At 36.1% G+C, this 22255-nt stretch overlaps 2 protein-coding genes across 2 annotated transcripts in view; one reads left to right on the top strand and one right to left on the bottom strand.

Annotated features, from left to right (window-relative positions):
• Positions 1-3238, bottom strand: part of LOC306850024 (mirror-image polydactyly gene 1 protein-like) — a 68770-nt gene extending 65532 nt beyond the window's left edge. Inside the window, exon 1 of the mRNA XM_079385438.1 lies at positions 3124-3238. The gene's annotated coding sequence lies outside the window, so the exon portion shown is untranslated. The remainder of the gene's footprint in view (positions 1-3123) is intronic.
• Positions 3239-3953: 715 nt separating this feature from the next.
• Positions 3954-22103, top strand: LOC306849985 (tyrosine-protein kinase receptor TYRO3). Its single transcript, XM_079385389.1, has 19 exons — positions 3954-4284; positions 5693-5876; positions 8084-8184; positions 8294-8464; positions 11802-11888; positions 12152-12267; positions 12813-12993; positions 14589-14731; positions 15205-15343; positions 15555-15681; positions 16012-16106; positions 16208-16303; positions 17578-17658; positions 17759-17851; positions 17940-18061; positions 18142-18251; positions 18407-18566; positions 18893-19029; positions 19825-22103. The coding sequence occupies exons 1-19, from the start codon at positions 4227-4229 to the stop codon at positions 20243-20245; spliced, it is 2622 nt and encodes an 873-aa protein (XP_079241515.1). The 5' UTR covers positions 3954-4226; the 3' UTR covers positions 20246-22103.
• Positions 22104-22255: the final 152 nt, after the last annotated feature.

The raw sequence follows: 22255 nt of genomic DNA, 5'->3' as shown, positions 1-22255 counted from the left end.
GATTTTCTTTGATTTATATGTACTGGTAATGCAAGCGAGAAGTACTTAAATATATGCATTTATATATGTGAAAGTGGTTATTTATATTCCTGTCATGACAACTTTCAGAGAGTTAATGTGTTTGGTCTTGGAGGAATAGATCTGCTATGGCAGAGCAAGTACCGAGACTTGCTACTGCCAATACATCCACAGACATGCTGCTGCAAGCATGTGAGAAATACTGCTGCTGCACATATAATGAAACAACCTCCATAAATAACATACATGACATTACCCCGTAGCAGATCTATACAGGTGGAGCTGGGGAAGGTGGAGAGTTTCTGAAGGGTGCTTCAACTGCCACAGCAAGCACTAGCCAAGTATTTGAATGCTGAGAAGCAAGCACATTTGGTGCTGATGTGAAAAGAAACCAATCAGCTGCGCCATGTGAATAATGATGTGATTATATCACACTGAGTTAGAACCTATCGGCCAGCGTCATAATAATCAAAACTTTTATCCCTGAAGACATGTGTTTACTAAATTTGATGATATTGTAGAGCGTTCCAAATCAACACATTTTGTAAAGTGAACTTCTATATACCCTGCTCAGTGTGCACTATGCAAGGACCCTGTAAATTGGAGCACATGGTGCATTTAAGTCTGTTCAGGAAGTTCTTATGGGAAGTCATAAGCATAACATCAGATACATTCAAGTCATTTTCATCAAAGCAAGATGGCGATGTACCTTTTCTCCAAAAAAGCAAGATTTTTAAACTCAGCTTCTACAAAATGATGAATAAATGATGCACATCTGTTGTTTTTGCTTTTTTGTTTTTATTAAACTTATGAAGTCACTGTAAATTTAATCACTATATATTCTATTGCAACTACAGTACTATTGTATTTTGCACATGCAATTTATTGCATTTAGGTTGTAAAAAGAAAGAAAAAAAAAGGATAAATTTCAACAACTTTATCATTTACCATATTTTCTCATTGACAGACCCTCAACTCAGAAACTTAGGGCTTAAAGAAAGATTACTTGAAAACCACAGGTTGGAGTGGATTAGACCAAAACCGAGAACACAGCAGAGAATCAGCAGGGTTTAATATCGCTGATGCAAGTATAACAATGTTAAACATTGCATTTGCTTTTGAAATATTTGTTATTTAAAAATTTAAACAGATTTTAAAAATTTATTTAAGCTTACAAATGTGCAAATGTCACTTAAGTCAAACTTAAAATGACATTGTCATTACAAAATCTCAAACCAAGTGGTATTTATTTTAGTGAAAGCTGGAACAAGCATGCAGTTTATGTAATGAAATACACCTGTGGGAACTTGAGGGGATAATGGTGCTTCAAGTCATGTCAGAAAGATCATATATCACACACGGCATCTGTATTAATGGTAAATTTGTTAAAATAAATGTTGTTTTATCAAAAATGGGAAAAATCTACGTTGAATGTACAAAATACCATTGTGCAACTATAATACATAATCCAGTTCACCGCACCTTCATAAATTGGATAAAAACAAAGAAAAACACACCCAATTTGCATTAATTATTCATCATTTTGTAAAGAATCTTGTTGAATTTGCTACATCGCCATTTAACTTCAACCAAAGTTAATTTGAAAGTTGTAATTACGCCTTCCCAAGTTAATACGAACTTCCCAAGAGAACTTGAATGCACCAAAAACTCTAGCATACTTGATTTGCAAATTCCACTTGTTTTGATATTTTATATCTAATAAAATGTAATTCAGCCAATTTGAACTGTGGTCTAGAAGACAAGACGATGGCTATCAATTGACATTAACAAAGTGTAGCATCCAATTTCTGTCAAATAACATTTCATACTTTACAAACACCTTGCTAAATGCACAATATAAAAACTAAACTAAATTAAAATTATTTTGCAATCTCACAGATTATTATGTCCCATTATGTACATCAATGTAACTGATTAATAACGAAGATCTCATCGTACTCACTTTATAGACAGCTCATTTTCCAAAGTTGATATTTTGTTTTTTGCCCTCTGAAGTGCACACTGAACATCCCGCGCCATGCTTCTGATATTCATGTATGTGTTAGTGTGTGTAGTAAGCCGGCGTTTTTTGACTGGACACTATATACTCCATCTCAGCTTGCACATGCACACGCATGCAACATGATCCACATGAGGAGACAATGGCTGTGTCTCAAAACCTAGTGAGTTCCCCATCAACAGAGGATATGCCACCATTGTTATGTTTTTAAATTTATGTTATTTATATGGGTCAATATCAAAGGACGAGCTGATTTTTTAACATTTGGACCATTTTTCTATGTGTAATTTCATGTAAAGCTCAATCTAATAATAATAATAATGATGATGATGATGATGTTGACAATAACTTAAAGACCATCATAAAGGTGTAAGGGTCATTCTTTGCAAATTATACTATTTATATTTTAATTTAATTTAATTTAATATTTAAGACACACAATAACTGACTATTCATTAAATTTTAATAGAAAACATATACTATCATCCTTGCAATAACAATCAAGTAAAATGTTTTGTTAAATTTATTTTGAAATTAATATCACTCTACAGCCATTTTTCTGCATTAAAAAGTAAAAATAAAATGTACAAAGTCTTTAAACCAAAAATACTAAAATAAACAAAATTAGACTACACTTTTTTCATTGTCTCAGCAGAATATATAATGATTTAATAAATCCATGTCACACATCGACGTACCATAGTATTACCATCACTGTACGCGCAGTACTCTTGTATACCAAAACAAGTGCCCAAAACTGTTGTCTAGGTAGGCAGCTCACGGAGTGTTGAGACACAGCCCTTAAATCCATCCAAACAGCGGCGCGCGAGAATACGTGTAACAAAGTAACACTTGACTGAATCTGGAATGTTTCAAACAGGTCTAATGTGTTACTATGTCAAAACAAGCCGTAACTAGTCAAAGTAAACTAGCACTTTTATCGCTTGCAGCCTAAATCCCTCCTAGACTGACACGCGCCGTCAAAACACAAACACTGTTCTATTTTCTTCAACTTCATTAGCATATATATGCAGTGAGACATCGATAGGAGTAGTCATTGAAAGATGGACGTTTGTCGGACTTACCGTGATTAGAATTATGGTGTCGGCGTTCATTTGGTGCAGGTCGGACAGGATTGCTTCCTAAAAGTTTTGGAGGGGAACTTCCTTTCCACGCTTCACTCCGTCCCACCGGGAGAACGAGCGACTGTGCTGCGTCTGACCACTAGATGCCGCTCCCCGCTGCCTCACACAGATCATAGCTCTGCCCCAGGACTCTGAGGAACCTTATAAATATAGCTTTAGATCAGAAGGGGTTCGGTCCCGTTTCATTCCCCAGAGAATGTTAGGTGGTTTGCAGACAAATGCACAATGAAAAATGTACAACAACAACAATAATTATAATAATATGTAATGAAAATGAATTAACATAATAAAATATAAACAAAAAAGTATGTAAAAGCACGAGATTGTTAGTCAATATACTCTTTTAATATACTACGTTGACACAATGTTTCTTGTTGAAAAAGAAAATAATTTTGAATTGAAAAAGTTTTTTCTTCAGTTTTATACATAATTATTTTTATTACACAAAACAGTTTCTTTGCATGTTATTATTTTATGTTTGTTTGTAAAATAAAATATAATGGACCATTTATTTATTTATAAAATAATAAAACAATATAATAAAAGCCACTATAACAAACAATTATTAAGTTTTTTAAATTGAATATGTAGGAAGATTTATGTATTTGGCTTCAAACTGTTTGAAACCCCTGCAAATTTTTGTGAAAAAAATTTCATAATTATGCATGACTATGCCATTAGCTTCAAAAAGTTTGAAAGGCCCTGCTGCAAATAACATGTTGATGTTTATGGTGTTGTGAGGTGTAGTTACGTCACGTGACCTACAGGGTGATTGCTACTGTGTTTCTAAACCGAGAGACTTTACTTGAACGCGCTCTCACGAACTCGGGTAGGATTTATCAAAACAATGAGCAAAATGCTACTTTTACCGGTTTAACCACGGAAACATGATTTAATAGATGCAAAAGGCTGATTCTGAAGTTGAAACTCCTGTGAAGAATATAATGGGATTTACGAACACCAAGTTAATTCATTAAACCCCTGCTGTTCAAACTTTCCTGAGGTGAAGGAGATAACTCAGCTCTTTAACAGAGGATGTTATAATGGGGGTGTCTCTTTGTATCCTGCTCTTTTTACTGCACGCCAATGAGGGAATTCACGGTAAGTTTGTGTAGGCAGAGTTTCATTAAACTCTTTAGAGCTGGTGATGTGTTGACGTGGATACTGTGTTTCACGATAAACATCAGTTAAGTGTAATGTTATGAATATACAGGACATTTATTATGAACACAAGCAGAAAGTGCCATAACCCTCTTTTATAACCTTCGCATAATAATTCTCTCTCTCTTTTTTTTTTTTTTTTTTTTTAATGAAATACTGACCGGATGTCATTACAGATTCAAAACTAACAGAGCCAAAACCAATTTAAACCAATTAAGCATCTCTGTTTTTTATTGTGATCGAGTGTGATTTAAAAAAGTTTTTTATATCTTAACCACTGGATTATAGACAGAGAAGGTATTTGGAAAAAGTGTCCAGAAAGAGAGTTAAATGAAAAAGGCACACTTTTGTTATGCCCCATTATTTAACCAAATACATTTTTAGAGTTTAATTCTGCTAAAACAGCCATTTAGAGTCTCTAATCTGTTACAGCTGATTGAATCGATAGATAGATAGATAGATAGATAGATAGATGCTACTTTATTGATTGTAGAGTTACATCATGAACAGGTCACTGTAGTTTCCTCGTTCCTGGGAAATGAATGTGATCTTTGATGCAGATGTTTTGGCCAGCTGTGTTGTGTTGTCACATTGGAGATCTTTCAGACATCTACAGCATGCATGACATCTGCTGTCCACAGTCAGAAGGTACACGCTGTCAGAGATGCCAGAAATGGACCCAACACAATAGACGTCTTAGAAAAGGGCACAAAAGCCACTTGAAGTTTCTTTACAAATTTTTGAGGCATAGATTACATATTGCATACGTCTTTTTCTGCAATTCTCTGACTTTTTTTGTGTGATTTACTTGACATTTAAAGGCAGGAAGCCACCAAGAAAGCGTGTGATGTGAATTACTGTGTTTTTTAAAGGAATAGTTCACCTAAAAATTTTGTGAGCCATTAAAAATGTAGGTGAGTTTGTTTCCTCATCAGAACAGATTTGTAGAAATTACATCTACATTACATCACTTGCTTACCAATGGATCCTCTGTAGTGAATGGGTGCCGTCAGAATGAGATTCCAGACAGCTGATTAAGAATCTGTTTAATGAACAAATCCATCATTAAGATGTTTTTAACCTGAAACAATTGCTTCTGGATAAAACTCCAGTCTATCCATATTATTGCTTTCTTTTGGGTGCAATATATAATATATATATAGATAATAGATTAAGAGTATAATTATGTTATAAAATTCATATTACATTTGCTTGCCAAAAATAATTTTAAGCTTTTAAATCATTACTAGAACTCTCTCTGATCATGAGATGATCAGCTTATCAAGTATGTCCAAATGTCTTCATATTACTTCGGTCATAGATACATGTCACACTGTGTGTCCTCCAGGATTACGGTTCACCAAAAACCCTTTCAACCAAACGGTGACTCAGGGTAACATGGCCCGTCTGGGCTGTGCCTTTGAGGGTTTGGGTGAACCAGAGATCATCTGGATGAAGGACGGAGAGAAGGTCTACAGCACTGATCAGATGTACATCACACTGGATGCACATCACTGGGAGACCTTTCACAGGTAGCAAAATATGAACCTGGAACTGGACATCCTGAATGTTGTTCAGCATAGATGTTTCTTCAGTGGTTAGAAATGAAATGTAACTTCTTGACACTGTTTTCAGGCATGAACTGAGACATCAGACTGTATGAAGGGGATGTTGAAACTGATTAGAGTGTATTGTCATTTGATTTGTCAAATCTCATATTCACTAACTATTTTCTAAGACAAGCGCCACTATTACTACTGTTTCTCAAACTAGTGTTAGGGATTTGAACACAAACAACATGTGTCTTGTTGACATAAGTAAGAGGGTTTTCAGACCATTTAGACAAGGCAGATAATAAAGCAGATTAAAAATATAGATGTGAAGGAGATATATAGACACCAGAATATCATAGAGATTTGTGGGTGAACTATTTTGGTTTGATCCAGTAAGCAAAAAGACAAACAAACCTACACCTTTGCCTAAAACGGAGTCTGTCCAGTTGTCATGAGACTGTGGCCTTGAGATTGTGACTCTGTATGAGTATCATTTTTTGTTTTATCACAGTGTGGGCGCAGAGCTAGAACACCAGAACAGTTGTTTGTGCTTCTTTGTTAGATATCACAGTAACTCCAACATCATATGATCATGTTCACTACTGTCTGTTTGGTAAAAGACACCAAGAAACATGAATACCTTTATCAAGGACTTTTCTGTCAAGTCTAACATGTTTGTTACTGTAGCAAGTAACTTTGCCCTTCAAAGTTATACAAGATTATTTTCACCATTGATAATACTAAGAAATGATTCTTGAGCAGCGAATCAGCATATTATAATAATTTCTGAAGGATCACTTTCACTCTGAAGACTGGAGTAATGATGCTGTAAATTCAGCTTTGCGTCACGGAAATAAATTACATTCTAAAATATATTTAAATAATAATATTTCACAATATTACTGTTACTGTATACAAATAAACACATCCATAAGAGACATATTTCTAAAACATAAAAAAAAATCTTACAACCCTAAACTTTTGAATGACTATATAAATAAAAATAAAGCTCACAAACAGTGTGTCACGCTATAGTAACCTTGGAGATCATTTCGAACTTTCCATCGAACATCTTTGCAGGCAGGTAAATGTAGCCCCTTCTGAGTGGAATGTAGGCTGAAGACAACGAGTAATGCAGATGGACATTAGTAACCTGAGCTTGCTTTACTGAAAGCTGTCAGGGCTGATAATCTCTTGCTTGTGTCGTGACGTAGTCCAGTTGCCCAGTTCATAGATGCTGATTTAGTCCAGTCTTAGACTAAACACAGTTTGGGTGGAAATTTACTTTTGAAAGTGTTGCCTGCTGTAAGATTAGGCTAAAGAGGATAACAGACATTGAAGAGAGAAACTGGCTTAGTGCATTACAGAAGTCACGTTTTCTTGCTGAACGGCACGCTGCCAGCATAATCTATAAATGGCTAGTTTCCTGTGGTGGGTGTCATAGCTGTAAACAAATGTATACGTCATATGTGTTTTTTTTTTATGTGAATGCAAGTCATGCCGTTGTTTGCGCAACTGACCTTTGTATACATAAATCTTAGCACTCTTAGACGGACTGGCTCTTGTCTAGTTGTAAAACTTTTAAGACGGATGTGGCATTATTCCGTGATCATTATTAGACAAGGTTGTGGCATTTGCTACTTTTCTAAGTCTATGTCAAGCCAAGTCACATTTATTTATATAGCACTTTATAAAAAATACAGATAATAATAATAAACAAGAAAATAACAGTGTTAATGTTGCAGAGTTTTAGCAGTAAAGCAGCTCCAAAAAGACAATGGTGTCATTATCCACCTCAGTTTAGTTCAATGTTGATTTGATTTAGTTCAGTAACAGTGTGAATGTTGTAAATGTTTTATTTAAATGTATGCATTTGTGCTCATGGCACATTTGGTCAATAAATGTTATTTTGATTTACATCTGAATCAAGTTGAGGAGAACAACTGCACACTCACTTAAGCATATTTATTAACCAACGTTTCGGTTAAGTGAGTGTACAATTGTTCTCCTCTACTTGATTCATATATTTTATCATTCAACTTAAGGTGTGCGTTTGCCTTGCCTCGCTTGCTCTATTTTAAATTTTGATTTACATCAACATGAGGGTGTGTAAAGGATGCAAATTTCATTTGTGGTTCATTTTACCCTTTAAAGAGTGTCTGTTCTGAGTGTTTCTTTCTTTTTAGTGTTAAATCAGTGCAGCAACAAGATGCCGGGAAGTACTGGTGTGAGGTTGAATATCACGGCAGGATCATTTCCTCAGAGCCTGCTTGGATTACAGTCGAAGGTATGTCAGTTGCTGCTTCAGAATCCACCAAGTAATTGATTTATTAAATTATATCTTGTTGCTTTGGTGCAAACACTACATAGATTGTCACCTCCTGCTCGTATTTTAGGTGTGCCTCATTTTGTGGTGGAACCCGAGCATGTGGCTGCATTTGCAGGGGAGCCCTTCAACCTGACGTGTGCTGCATCAGGTCCTCCAGAACCTGTGGAGGTGCTGTGGTGGCTGGGAGGCGAACAGAAGGGGGATTTCACACCCTCCCCCTCAGTTCTCTTTATTAAAGGTGAGAAACACCAAGGGTCTGTCCCAATACACACACTTGCGGTCTTTGCGCTTGACCACTTGTCTTCTTACATGACATATCTCCGGTATTTGCCCCAAATCGTCATGGCCTAATGGTTAGAGAGTCGGACTTGTAATCCAAAGGTTGCGGGTTCGAGTCTCGGGCCGGCAGGGATTGTAGGTGGGGGGAGTGAATGTCCAGCGCTCTCTCCACCCTCAATACCACGACTGAGGTACCCTTGAGCAAGGCACCGAACCCCCAACTGCTCCCCGGGCGCCGCAGCATAAATGGCTGCCCACTGCTCTGGGTGTGTGTTCACTGTGTGTGTGTATTCACTGTTGTGTGTGCACGTTGGATGGGTTAAATGCAGAGCACGAATTCCGAGTATTGGTCACCATACTTGGCTGTATGTCACTTCACACTCACTTCAAATACTTCCATAAGGGAAGTCGTGGCCTAATGGTTAGAGAGTTGGACTCGTAATCCAAAGGTTGCGGGTTCGAGTCTCGGGCCGGCAGGAATTGTAGGTGGGGGGAGTGAATGTCCAGCGCTCTCTCCACCCTCAATACCACGACTGAGGTGTCCTTGAGCAAGGCACCGAACCCCCAACTGCTCCCCGGGCGCCGCAGCATAAATGGCTGTGCACTGCTCCGGGTGTGTGTTCACGGTGTGTGTGTTCACTGTTGTGTGTGCACTTTGGATGGGTTAAAGGCAGAGCACAAATTCCGAGTATGGGTCACCATACTTGGCCGTATGTCACATCACTTTCACTTTTCACTTTCAAATTTTCAAGTGGCTGTGAAGACTGCAAGTGTGCGTAGAACTATTACCTGATGAGACACACTTACATGTGTTGTAAAAATGCAAGTAATGTTTTTACAGAGTTTAATTTGCACATTTTGGTTTTTAATACTTTGTACTTTAAAATACTTCTAAAATATGTGTTCAGTGGTCCCTATGTAACAGTTAATGCAATTTGCAACACAAAATGCAGACTCATCAATAAAATGTGAATCACTTTGTTTTAATAATAATATAATATTTATTATTATTATTTTTATTATGTGTAGTATCTAATTCAGCGTGCACTGGAAAGTTTCCCTCAAACTTTCATGATCTTGTGAGATCCTGGATATGATGAACGCTTTGACTTAAATACTGCTATAATGCTATAGTGTGGAATTGGTGGCATTTAACAGATCTGGGACAATTCTATGCATTACTTTCTGTCATGTACACATTTTCTCAAGTGGTCAAGACTGCAAGTGCACCAAAATCCTTTTGGAGCAAGTTCACTCAAGTCACTCAAGTCCAACCAGCAGGTAGCCTTTCCAGTCACTCCCTGATCTTTAAAACTGTTTAGCAAGCTAACATTTGAAATCATAAATGTCAACATACTGAATGTTCAAATCATTTGCTCAAATCAGGCTAAAACAGTTTTTTGTTTTTGTTTGTCTAATCTAATGCACATAAATGTTATAGAGCAAAGCCAATCCCATATGCTAATCATTGGCACTTTAAAGTAAAAAAGCATTACAACAGTCACCATGTTGAGCATTGCCATCTTCCCTCATTCATTTTCCACAAGCTGAACAGTTTTTAAAGTTAACTTTTAAAGTTCAAGTTTATGCTCTTGATTAGTTAATTGCCTGTATTCCTCAGATGCCTCTATGATTAGTTAGTTACTCCCCAATACTGCCCTGAGAACACTCCTATGGTTCATTATTCAATGGACGTTTGTTTGTGTGTAACATTAAACAGTCAGTGATCCTGTAGTATATTAATCACATTCTGAAACATCATTGTGAAACATCTAATATTCAGAAATCCTCTTTCAAATCTTCTATCGGATGATATATTGGGCAGATAAATTGTAGAACTGAGTCTGGTAGAACTGGTTGCTTTCAGTAGGTGGAGTGACTTTGAGTTTGTACAAAAGGTGTAACAGTAGTGTGTTTCCAGTGGGGCAAGTTTGTGCTTACTTGTCGTGTAATATTACATGGGGTTGTGAGAGATTTTTAGCAACATGGTGACTTTATGAATGTTTTTGGTATTTTTCATTACAGACTGTTACAAGTCATTGTTGTAGTAAAAAGACTTCTGTTGGTGGATAATGTCAAGGCCAGTTTACCGCCCTACCTTTACATTTTGTAACTGGATCTTTTGTTCTGTGAGGGAATGCATTACAGTGATCAATACTGTCAGTGTGGTGAAGCCCAGTAAAGTAAACTTTCCATTTTAATAGCGTAATGCTGAGAAATCATTGAGTCATTAGGTCTATGTAAGACTGTACGTCATGCTTTCATATTATCAGCCACTTGCACCTTTGGCATAGATGGGTTTTTGACTCACTCGGTGTTGAGCTAAGCTGTTGTTTTTTCCAAGCAGTTTACTGAGGACAGATGACTCTGTCATGATTTAAAACAATGTCACAGCTGCCATGGCCTTGTTCACGAGGCGGGCAGACACATGAGATCAGGATATTTTTTATAATCTTTCGTTGAGTTATTGAGAAAACTCCTGCTGTCTGATTCGCTCTTTTTGCAACTCACTTCTGCACATTAAATTACCATACAGGTTGCCCAAGTTCAACCAGTTGTTCTTGAAACCTATATATAATATTAATATTAATATTTTAAAATATATTTAAATTATCATCAAAATAATGTTAGATTATAATGTCATTTTAATGCATTGTGTTTCCTTCTGAAGCATCAGTGAGTGTTTGAACCTTCTGTAATAGTTGCATATGATTCCCTCAGTTGTCCTCAGTGTGAAAAGATGGATCTCAAAATCATACAGTCATTGTTGGAAAGGGTTCTAATGCACAGAAATGCTAATAAACTAAAGAATGTGTGGAACCTGAAGGATTTTTCTCAAGAACAGTGGGCAGTTTAACCGTTCAGGACAAATAAGGGACTCATGAATAACTATCACTAAACTAAAAAACAGCTGTGGATCATTCAGGTAACAACACCGTATTAAGAAGCAAGTATATGTAAACTTTTGAACAGGGTCATTTTTATAAATTCACCTATTCTCATGTGGACTATATGTAAACATTTTTTATGTGAAATGTCTTATGCAGGTCTGTACTAAATAAACAATAACATGCATTTTGTATGATTCCTCTTATTTTGATAAAATAATTAACATTTTGCAGATTCTGCGGGGTGTATGTAAACTTTTGCCCTCAACTGTACTTTCCTTATTTCTTTCTTTTGATATTGGGGTGAAATGTGACCCATTTAATATGCATTTTTGCAAGCTTATTTCGAGATATCAGTACTCCATGAAGCGCTGACCACAGCAATATGTTTCTCATTTGCTCAACCAGGTGTGAATGACAGTATAAAGTTTTACTGTGAGGCTAAGAACGCTCGAGGCATCTCCGTGTCACGCACAGGCACAGTGCACATTAAAGGTGAGACATACCGTAGTGTTTTTCACTTCCAGCACACATAACTTTTATTGCTGTAATTCAATGTAATTGCATACAGAATGCAAAATTATTTGTTGGTTTTTGTTTTGGCAGTAATCCATCATATAGTTTAGCAACCATATTACACAGTCAACCACACAAATACAACCACAAAAGTCTGAAGGCACAAAAAGCTCTCAGCAGAGAGAAGATAAATACATGTTATTGTTATAATGTTTTTCTTTACATGTGATATTTATGTGCAGTCCGCCCTGATTCCCCCCAGGATGTCAAGGTGCATCATGTGTCTGATCTTAATATAACCTTAACATGGAGTCCAGGTTTCACTGGGCACTCACAGCTTTCCACCTGCACTATACAGGTAGAGTATACCTGTTACCACATCGTTTTTGACATTGTTGTATGTCTTTTTCTGTTAACGTCCTCATGCTTGTCCTATTGCCTTACAGTCTTAGTAGACCCCAAAATGAAAATCATATATTCACCCTCTTATTATTCCAAACCCGTATGGCTTTCCTCCTGTGTAACACATAGCAGATGTTAGGGAGAATGCTTTACACTGCTCACAGGTTGGGTGGACTACTTTTAAGGTGCTTTTATCCTTTTTAAAGCACCCAGCTCCATTGACTTCCATTGTATGGAACCCTTCCTTTAACAATATGGAGTTTGGTTCTCAGATAACATGGTTCGCTTTTTGTTTTTAACTTCGATTGTGCTAGTGACCCATAAACTAGACCCTCGTTACATCTGGAGAAGATATTTTTTTTAAATTCTCAGTATTTAAATCCATATGATTAAATTAAATGAAATTTTATTTAAAATTATTTTTTACCAGTTTTACCAGACTCAAATTTGGATTATGTGCCATAATGAGATGAGAAATATCTGACTGTGATCCATTTGTAGGTGACAAAGGGACCTGGAAAGAAGGTAAAACTTACTGATGTGGATGTGGTAGTTCCACCCTTCCAGCATGTGTTTGAGGGACTCAGCAGTTACTCAAATTACAGTGTGAGAATCCGGTGTGATAATGAGGTGGGCTCTTCCCCCTTCTCTCCCTGGGTGGATTTTCACACTCCAGAGGCAGGTATGTGAAACATTAGATAAGGTAATGTCATTATGCATGCATGCTGTTTCTTTCTAATGTGTTCTGAGTCAAATTAACATTAATGGCTTTAGCTCAAATGCTATTGCTATCAACTGCTATTGAAATTAAATTACAGACTTGCATTCATGCATTTGGCAGACACTTTTATCCGAAACAGCTTGTATTGTATTCAAAGTAAGCATTTTATCAGCTCTTGCATTCCCTGAGAATCGAACCCATGACCTTGGCATAGCTAGTTCAGTGTTTTAGTGTTTGAGTTAGAGAATGCTAAGGGTCCCATGGGCAAAACTGATCAGACCTTCTCTAGTCCAAATGTTTTAGTTTTTTATTTTATTTTATTTATAGCCAATTGAAAAGTTTAAAGCAAAACAAACATTTTTGGCTAAAATTGGCTATAAACTGTTATTAATGAGTGCTCTGCCTATAAAAGTAGTTTTGATGATGTGTGTATTTCTTGATTTTAAAATACCCAACTCAGCATAATATGCAGACTATAAATAAGCTATTTCAAGGCCTCCTGAAATGTGTATATATTGGAAAACTCAAATCCATTGGTCAGAAGGGGTTAGATTTGAAAATCATAATGTTTACTACTGTAGATGTTATAAAAACTTGAGAAAATTAGACTTAGTTTTAGGACTTGTTTGATATGTGATATGACAATTAGAAATATGTTTAAGGAAATTAATACATTTATTAAAAAATTTAATAAAATTATTAAATACAGTAATTTACTTTTGACAAAAAAACCCTCCTACATTTCTTTTGATTATCATTTGAAATTTGATCTGGCCATCCTTGCACTTTGTGTCTGCATGAAGAGTGTTGAGGTACTTAGAAGAGAGGAAGGAAGGAAGGAAATTGCGTTTATAGGACTTAGATCTATCTTGAAGAAAGCTTATAGCTACAACATGCTTTGCTGCATACATCACTAAATTATTGGGCTTGGATCAATGAGGGCTAATTGACGCTGACATATTTAATTCCAAACTTTGGTAAAACAGTCCTGAGTGACTAACATTTTTAACATTACATTGGGAATAAAACCGTTAGCCAGTTTGACCAACGTTTTGGTGGGTTGGAAGTAAACAAACAACCCAGAGAGCTGGATCTGGCCAGATGCCTGGGGTGAGGGGGTTTGGAAGGGGAGGAGCTGGTGGATGGGTTTGAGGAGCAGAAGGGGTTTCTGAAGTTGACCCTGTTTGCATGTTTGTAAACTGCTAGCACTGGCTGCAGTCCAGTAGATTCCAGGCTGAGTGGTACAATGCACCATTGTGTGTGTCCCCAATCCATATCAATGCAATGCTGCCACATACAGCGTCCAAAAGGCTGCCACCTACTGGCCAAAACAGTCGTCGCAACTGTTTAAATGGATTTGATTTACTGCTGATTATATTTTTCTTTCTTATCAAGTATAATTAATATAAATAAGAGTGTAGTACTCTCCATTTGAAATCCATTCCACCAATTCTTGAGGGGTTAGGCTGTAACTTATTTATTGTTATGCAGAGGCATTTGACCCTCTGCACGCTGCCCTTTTTTTTTTTTACTGTTTTCATATCTTTCTTATACAGCACCATCAGCAGCTCCAAAGAACTTTACCTTTGAACTCAGCGAGCAGCAGCTCACTCTGTCCTGGGCGTCACTGGATCAGGAGGAGCTACACGGAAGGTTACTAGCATATAAAGTGCAGTGGAACCAGGGAGGAGAGAGTCAGGTACATCATTGTAAAGGAAGTCACTTATGAAGGAAATTTTGCTATACTGACGCTATTATTGAACTGAATTGTTTCAGGATCGAATCTGAATGATTAATTTCGTAATTGATTAACTTTGCAATAATGACAACTGAATTGAGTCAACATTGAATCCAAATGGAACTGAATAATGACACTATTGTCTTCTTTAGAGTTGCTTTAAAGCTGAAATTGAAGTAATTTCAGAATTTATTAATACTGTTATTACTGTGAAGCTGCTTTGAAACAATCTGTGTTGTATAAAGCTCTATATTTATAAATATGGCTTGAAACATGCTTGATGGGTAATGGGTAAAAATGTGACTAGTTTCTATGATATAATGTCATTTACACATCAGGTTTGGATGTCTAAAGGCCATTCATTTTCCTTTGTCATGACATTTAAGAGCTACCCACTCATAATTGTTATGCACAATTTGATTTTGTCTTTATAGGATCCTTTACTTTTTAAAGACAACGTTGCCCGTCTCTCGGGTGCAGGGCGCTTCTTTAACGCCACTTTCCAGGTTGCAGCATGCACAATATCAGGATGTGGCCCGTGGAGTCAGCCTGTTCTCGTGATGCCCGTGTCAGGTCTGTACACTCTTATTGTCTGCCCTTCTGCCTTTTGAAATTGGGATTTCTGCGGTCACTGCAGCTTTTTTGACTGCATGTGACTGCATGTTCCCATAATGCAGCACTCTGAGAGATTTTTTTCTTTGTGTGGCTCATTATGCAGGAATGGCGTGGCTTCAGGCACTTTTGAGCAGAAGTGGTGTTTAACGCTCTTGTTGTCTCATTTCAGCCATGCAGGCTCAGACCCAGAGGGGCCATATGTGGGTGGGGCTGCTTTTCGGCCTTCTTGTGGCCACCATGGTGGGACTCCTGTTGATTGTACTGGTTCACAACAGAGGCAAAGAGACCCAGTTTGGGTATGTTTTTACTGATTGTTACACATTAATACACCATATATCTTGCCCAGAATGCAGTAACTACACATTTTGTGTGAAATAGGACTGAAATCTGGTAAACTGTGATCTGTTCTTTTACAGTTTGGATCTACTATGCTCAAAATTATCAAAAAAATTGGATATAAATCTATCGAAGTTGTAGTCCAAGAATTTTAAACCCATTTTCTCACTTCCAATCATTATGTGTTTGTGTATTTTACCTTTTTAGGCAGTTTGGTTAAAATGCATTTCTAAATTGTTATTTAAAAAACTGAAATATGGGTTATTTTTAATGTTTTGGTTTGTTTGCAGGTCTGCATTTGCAGCTTCGGGGACAGATGTGCCAGTTTCCTTTACAGCTGCCAGGTCCTTCAACAGGCAGTTCCCTGAGCCCCCAGAATCCACGTGTAAGCGAACACATTGCTGGCACGCATGACTGCCCCATAATTGACATCCTACAGTACATGTTTTACAGGAAATTTTGAATTTCGAATCTGTTTCCCTCTAGTGGACAGTCTAGGAATCAACAGTGATTTGAAGGCCAAGTTACAGGATGTTCTCATCTCTGAAAGGCTATTAACTCTGGGACGAATGCTTGGAAAAGGTACATTATACACATAAGAACCCGGACCAATTTCTCCTTATAGGAAAATGATGGGGCATATAAAACAGACCAAATGCACCACTTATAACATGTTTCTGCAAATACAACCCCTCCTTGTGAAAGATCTGTAATGTTACACATATATGACATTGGGCATTTATGATAAATTTTTCATGTTACATTGGGCGTTTATTTCTCAGTTGAAAAAAATACATTTTATCTTTTTTTTTTTTTTTGCTAAATAACAGTTTTTTCTGTTTATTTGCTTTTCCACAACATATATCAAAATGATTACTTTTCTGGGAAGATAAAACAAAAACCTTTTTCAGAAGTAATGCAGTTTTTGAATTTTATTTGATTTAACATATTTCAAAACTACATAACTGTGACCATTACATTTTACTACAACTCTTTTGTAACATATCAAAATTCTATCTTTTCAGGTATACGGTTTAACCAGATTTTCTTTTTTCTTTTTTTTATTTTTTTCACAACTCCAAAATATGTGAGCTGAATAAAAATAAATAACTACCTCACACTGGAGGTCAACATGTTAAACATGCATGTAGATTTGTTAAATATGCTTTGAAATGAGCAGCAGAAAATATATAACACTAATATAATTACATCAGCTAAATTAATTGAGCAGCTCATTACCATTTTTCTTAAGACTTGGATGTTCATTTGATTATTAATGAAGGTTCAGTGTTGAAAACCATTTTTGCTGCTTAATATTTTTGTTGAAACACTGATACATTTAGTTTCAGTATTCTTTGATGAATATAAAGTTAAAAAGAACTGAAAAGATGGTGAAATCCTTTGTAACATTATCAATGTCTTTACTGTCGCTTTTGATCAATTTAATGCAACCTTGCTAAATAAAAGTATTCATTTCTTTCTTGAAAAAAGAGCACAGATGTTTTTAACGTTGATAGTAAAAAAAAATTTCTTGGTTAGAAAATCAGCATATTTCTGAATAACTTCCGGAGTAATGATGCTGAGAATTCAGCTTTGCATAACAGGAAAATGATACACTTTCAAATATATCAATAGATACATAATAGAAACATTGCTGTACATTGTAATAATTTTTCAGAATATTACTGTTTTTACTGTATTTTTGATCAAATAAATGAAGCCTTGGTTAGCATAAGAAATTTATATGTATACAGAGGGGACAAATAAAATAAAAACATTGCCTTAATTGTGTTCACTGCAGTCAAAATAACTCACATTAGGAAGAATATTAATAGCATCTGGGTTTTGTTTTCTAGGTGAGTTTGGCTCTGTGAGAGAAGCTTTTCTCAAATTGGAAAATAACTCTGGGCAGAAGGTTGCTGTGAAAGTCCTAAAAAGTAAGTGAACATCTAAAATGATTGGCTAATGAGCAGGAGGATGTCTGCGGGCCATGATATTGGTGTTTTCAATGTTTCTGTGCATTGATGTATCTCACAGCTGACATTAACTCATCCAGTGATATTGAGCAATGTCTGAAAGAGGCTGCCTATATGAAAGACTTCCATCATCCCAATGTCATTCAGCTCATTGGTTAGTGGGCACACTTTTCCTTTTCTGCTTGACCTTTGGGTTACAATCTGTTTGCTTTAACATATGGTTGTTGACTTCACTCCCGCAGGTGTGAGTCTGCACAGAAGAGCCCAGCAGCGACTACCCGTTCCTATGGTGATCCTGCCCTTCATGAAACATGGAGATCTCCACACATTTCTTCTCATGTCACGCCTCGGAGATGAACCTTTTGTATGTTTATTACCTGTCACTTCCTCAAACACACAGCTACTGTATATGTAGATGTCTGAAGTTGTCTCTTGTTTTTGTAGACTCTGTCTCAGCAAATTCTTATCCAGTTCATGCTGGATATTGCTCGAGGGATGGAGTATCTAAGCAGCAAAAACATCATCCATCGGGATTTGGCTGCTCGCAACTGCATGTGAGTTATTTCATGTGCATGTAACAGCGGCACATTTTTAATCATATTTAATAGACATGTAAACTATCCAAATATTTTTATATTGCTTATTAACCACAAACTCTCTGGATTAGCTCAAGTGTAATATTTCTCGTCATCTGCATCCTCACTGTTAGGTTGAATGAAAACATGAGTGTGTGTGTAGCAGATTTTGGTCTCTCAAAGAAAATCTACAGCGGTGACTACTATAGACAAGGATCTGTCTCTAAGTTGCCTGTAAAGTGGATTGCTTTGGAAAGCCTGGCAGATAATGTCTACACAACACAGAGTGATGTGGTAATGAACACTGTTTGTCTGTATATGTTATTTCTTTACTATTAGTTGTTAGTATTTCATACTTTTAGACCTTCTTCTTAAAAAAGAATTAATACTGTATCTTTGCTATTCTCACAATGGTCAGTTATACAATTTAGTGGTCATAATATAAATATAGTTGAGCACAGAAGGATCAAATGAAATCTAGTATCCCAGAAAGCCATGTAATATATTAAAATTATAGTTTCTTTGAACAACAATGCTCATGATTTCTTACTAGTGTATGTAGTCCTTGTTCATCTGATAATGCCTGGTACTGAATTTATTTTATTTTTTTTTTGATTAAGTGGGCATTTGGTGTAACCATGTGGGAGATCATGACTAGAGGCCAAACACCTTATCCAGGGGTGGAGAACTCGGAAGTCTATGAGTATCTTATCAAAGGAGAACGACTCAAACAGCCTCCTGACTGTCCTGCTGACATGTAAGTTTTTAGAAGATATAATAAAGAAAGTCTCTCAAATGCATTACTTCTTACATTTATTTGATCAAAGACGGCATCTGTTTAAAACATAAATACAACAAAAACAGTAATGTGAAATATTATTACAATTTAAAATAACTCTTTTCTGTTTTAGTGTATTATACATTTTCATTTATTTCCGTGATGCAGAGCTGAATTTTCAGCATCATTACTCCAGTCTTCAGTGTCACGTGATCCTTCAGAGATCATTCTAATATGCTGATATGCTGCTCAAGAAAAATGTATTATTTCTGATGTTGAAAATTTTTATTTATTTTTTTATATATATTTTTGTGAAAATTGTCATACTTTTTCAGGGTTCTTTGATGAATAGAAAGTTCAAGACAGCAGCATTTATTATAAATAGTTTTTTTTGACATTGTAAAAGTAGCCTTTTTTATCACTTTTGATCATTTTAATGCACCCTTGCTGAATAAAAGTATTAATTTCTTTAAAAAAAATCTTATTGACACCAGACTTTTAAATGGTAGAGTATTTAACACTAAAAGTCACAAAACATTTTAAAACCATACTAATTTTTAATATTCATTCTGCTTGTAAATAAAACAGATTATTGGAGTATGTTTTACAAGAAAATACAATTTCACTTTTTCTGCTTCAAAATTTCGTGTTAATCCAATGTTTCCACTGTTTTTTGTAATTGTTTGAGAAATTTACTACCCATTTCTACACCAATTTTACACCCGTGTATATAATATATAATATAAAAACTATTCCATCTTTTCTCACTTCCAGTTATGAAATCATGCACAGCTGTTGGTCTCCTGTCCCAAAGTGTCGTCCTAGTTTCCAACACCTCATTGACCAGTTGGAGCTCTTGTGGGCAAAGCTGAATCCAGCTCCTGTAAAAGAACCGCTGCTGTATGTCAACCTGGAGGAAGAGGAAGGAGAACAGGCCTCTGGGCCGGTGGCAGATACTGGGACCCGTAGTAGTGAAGAGCCCTCATGGGGGGTACCATGGCAGTGTGTAGGTATAGAGGAAGACGAAAAGGACTGGTTAATGGTATCATCAGGAGCTTCTCTTGCTATTGGTGGAGACTACCGGTACATCATCGGCCCACATGGTAGAGTCATTGATGAAGAAAGCAGGCACTCTGACGACGGCCTGTCTGAGGATGTCAAGGACGAGGAAGAGGATGTTATCATTAATGTGTGATTTTTCTTGTCATTTTTCGCCATGCTTACATAATCTAGTAGGTAGTGATTGCACAACTTGTAAAGACTCAAGAGTGAGTCCGTAAAAACATTCCTTCGTCGTTTTACTGGTTATATCCCAGGAATAATGCTTAACACAAAGAACTGTTCTCCATGCTAAATCTAGAGGCATTACATGGACGTACAATCAGCTGCTAATACCTTTTAGAAACATAATTTGACACCTTTGTTTCAATGGTAATTATTAATTATGACTGTAGCAAAGCCAGTGTTTCAACAAATGTGATTTTTAAAGTGTAAAATGTACATCTTTGTGCAAATGTGTCTTTGCAGGTACAGTGCCGGCATTTTTTGTGTGTGTTTTGTATGTAGTGTCAATCACATCCTGGGACTCATATATGTGGTGCCTTTGTTTTCAAACATTTCGGCACATTTGTTATGTTGCATGAAGAAATTCTTTTGGATTTATAATGCATACTATGACATAAGCTCATACTGTCATTGCTATATTTGTACTTAAAGGAATGTTCCGGGCTAAATACAAGTTAAGCTGTGTAAGCTTACTGATTTTTTTCTGAGGAACAGTGTTTTTGCAGCAGGAAAATACATGAAAGATTTGCCATCAGTTTCACTTAATAATGCCATAGAAAATAAGAGCTTATTAAAACGAACAAAAATGTGTTGTGTACAGCAATTGCACTATAGACCTCCATTATAAGCACGTTACCATCAACACTATTTTTGTTTTGTTTGCTAGGGCTGAGTTATTTTCTATGGTTGTTGCTCTTAAACCAGATCATTCCTTTAGCCTGCACAGTATATCTTATTTAAAGCATTCTGAGGATGGGATATCAAGGGACAACAGGTTTTATAATGTGCAAATTATTTGTGTCTTATGCTGTATGTCATGATTACTCAAAACAGCAAGAATTGCAGTATAGAATGAAAGCTTGTTTTTGCTAATTGTGATTTTGAACCTGTTAATGAGCTGTGTACGATCTCTTCAGTGGACGTTTTAAATGCAGTAGATTTAGTGTTTTAGTTCATTACTATACAAGACAGTTTTAGAGGGTTCGGCCATGTAACAAACTTTCATGTGTCATATGTTGTGAATAAATCTGACATCATTCAGTGTTATTAACCCTTGTAAAGAGGGCTGCCTGCGCATCTCAGAACAATTAAATGGGCAAAGATGGTGTTAGCATGAAATACCTACCAAGATATCATAAATCTTAGAAACTGACTAAAATGGGTTTATTATAATTACAGCTATATGTATTTCAACCACAGGCTGTAGATTTCAACACCAGTGAACAATACCTTTAATGCAAGCAAAATGTGGATTTTTGTTGTTTCAGAGGTATATATATATATATATTACAAATAGTAAAAATGTTGCATAAAACAGCAATGCCTGATATCTTGTTTTTGTCCGTCTTGGTGGTGCTTACAGCTGTGAACTTGGAGAATTGTTTTCCAGTTTGTTTCATAAACTAAATAAAACATTCATTCTAGACTCAAAAAGCTTGTTGGGGTTTCAGAAAACCAAATGAAATCAATGCACAAATAGTCTATATACTGTGTGTATGTATGTATATATGAGCGTGTGTGTGTGAAATTGCTCAAAACATCCTAGAGATACAGAACTGATAATAACATTTCTAATGATGGGATAAAAAATAAGTATAAATGTCAGTTTATCAGACACGTTTACATGTTAATATTACTTTCCACAAACAATGAATTGTCTTTTCTTCTTCTTCACTGAGGTGGTCTACCAAATAGTATTCTGGGGTCAGCAAAATCCTAAAACGTACTGTACATCATGTTTAATGAAGAAATGTAAAGAATAAAGGTACATTGAAAAAGCCCTTTGTCTCAAAATCCACGTTTGTGATCCCCAAAATGAATCTAGAATGACAAATTGCATTTGTGCCGCTTTGTTTCAAATCATTTCCAAAAGAAAGGTGTTTAACGTAACCTTTTTTTTCTAAAAACCGATGCGAATCCA

This window comes from Barbus barbus, assembly GCF_936440315.1.
Source record: "Barbus barbus genome assembly, chromosome: 30".
In the NCBI taxonomy this organism is placed as follows: Eukaryota; Metazoa; Chordata; class Actinopteri; order Cypriniformes; family Cyprinidae; genus Barbus; species Barbus barbus.
The sequence above is the reverse complement of the archived record's forward strand: the minus strand, read 5'-3'. Positions and strand labels throughout refer to the sequence as shown.

What these genes read in the sequence shown, in the direction of transcription:
- LOC306849985 (XM_079385389.1), top strand. Translation starts at nt 4,227, where the DNA reads ATGGGGGTGTCTCTTTGTATCCTGCTCTTTTTACTGCACGCCAATGAG. An exon ending in TGCTGTGAAAGTCCTAAAAA is followed by an intron (nt 17,659 to 17,758) that starts GTAAGTGAACAT and finishes TGTATCTCACAG; the next exon opens with CTGACATTAACTCATCCAGT. An exon ending in TTGGCTGCTCGCAACTGCAT is followed by an intron (nt 18,252 to 18,406) that starts GTGAGTTATTTC and finishes CCTCACTGTTAG; the next exon opens with GTTGAATGAAAACATGAGTG.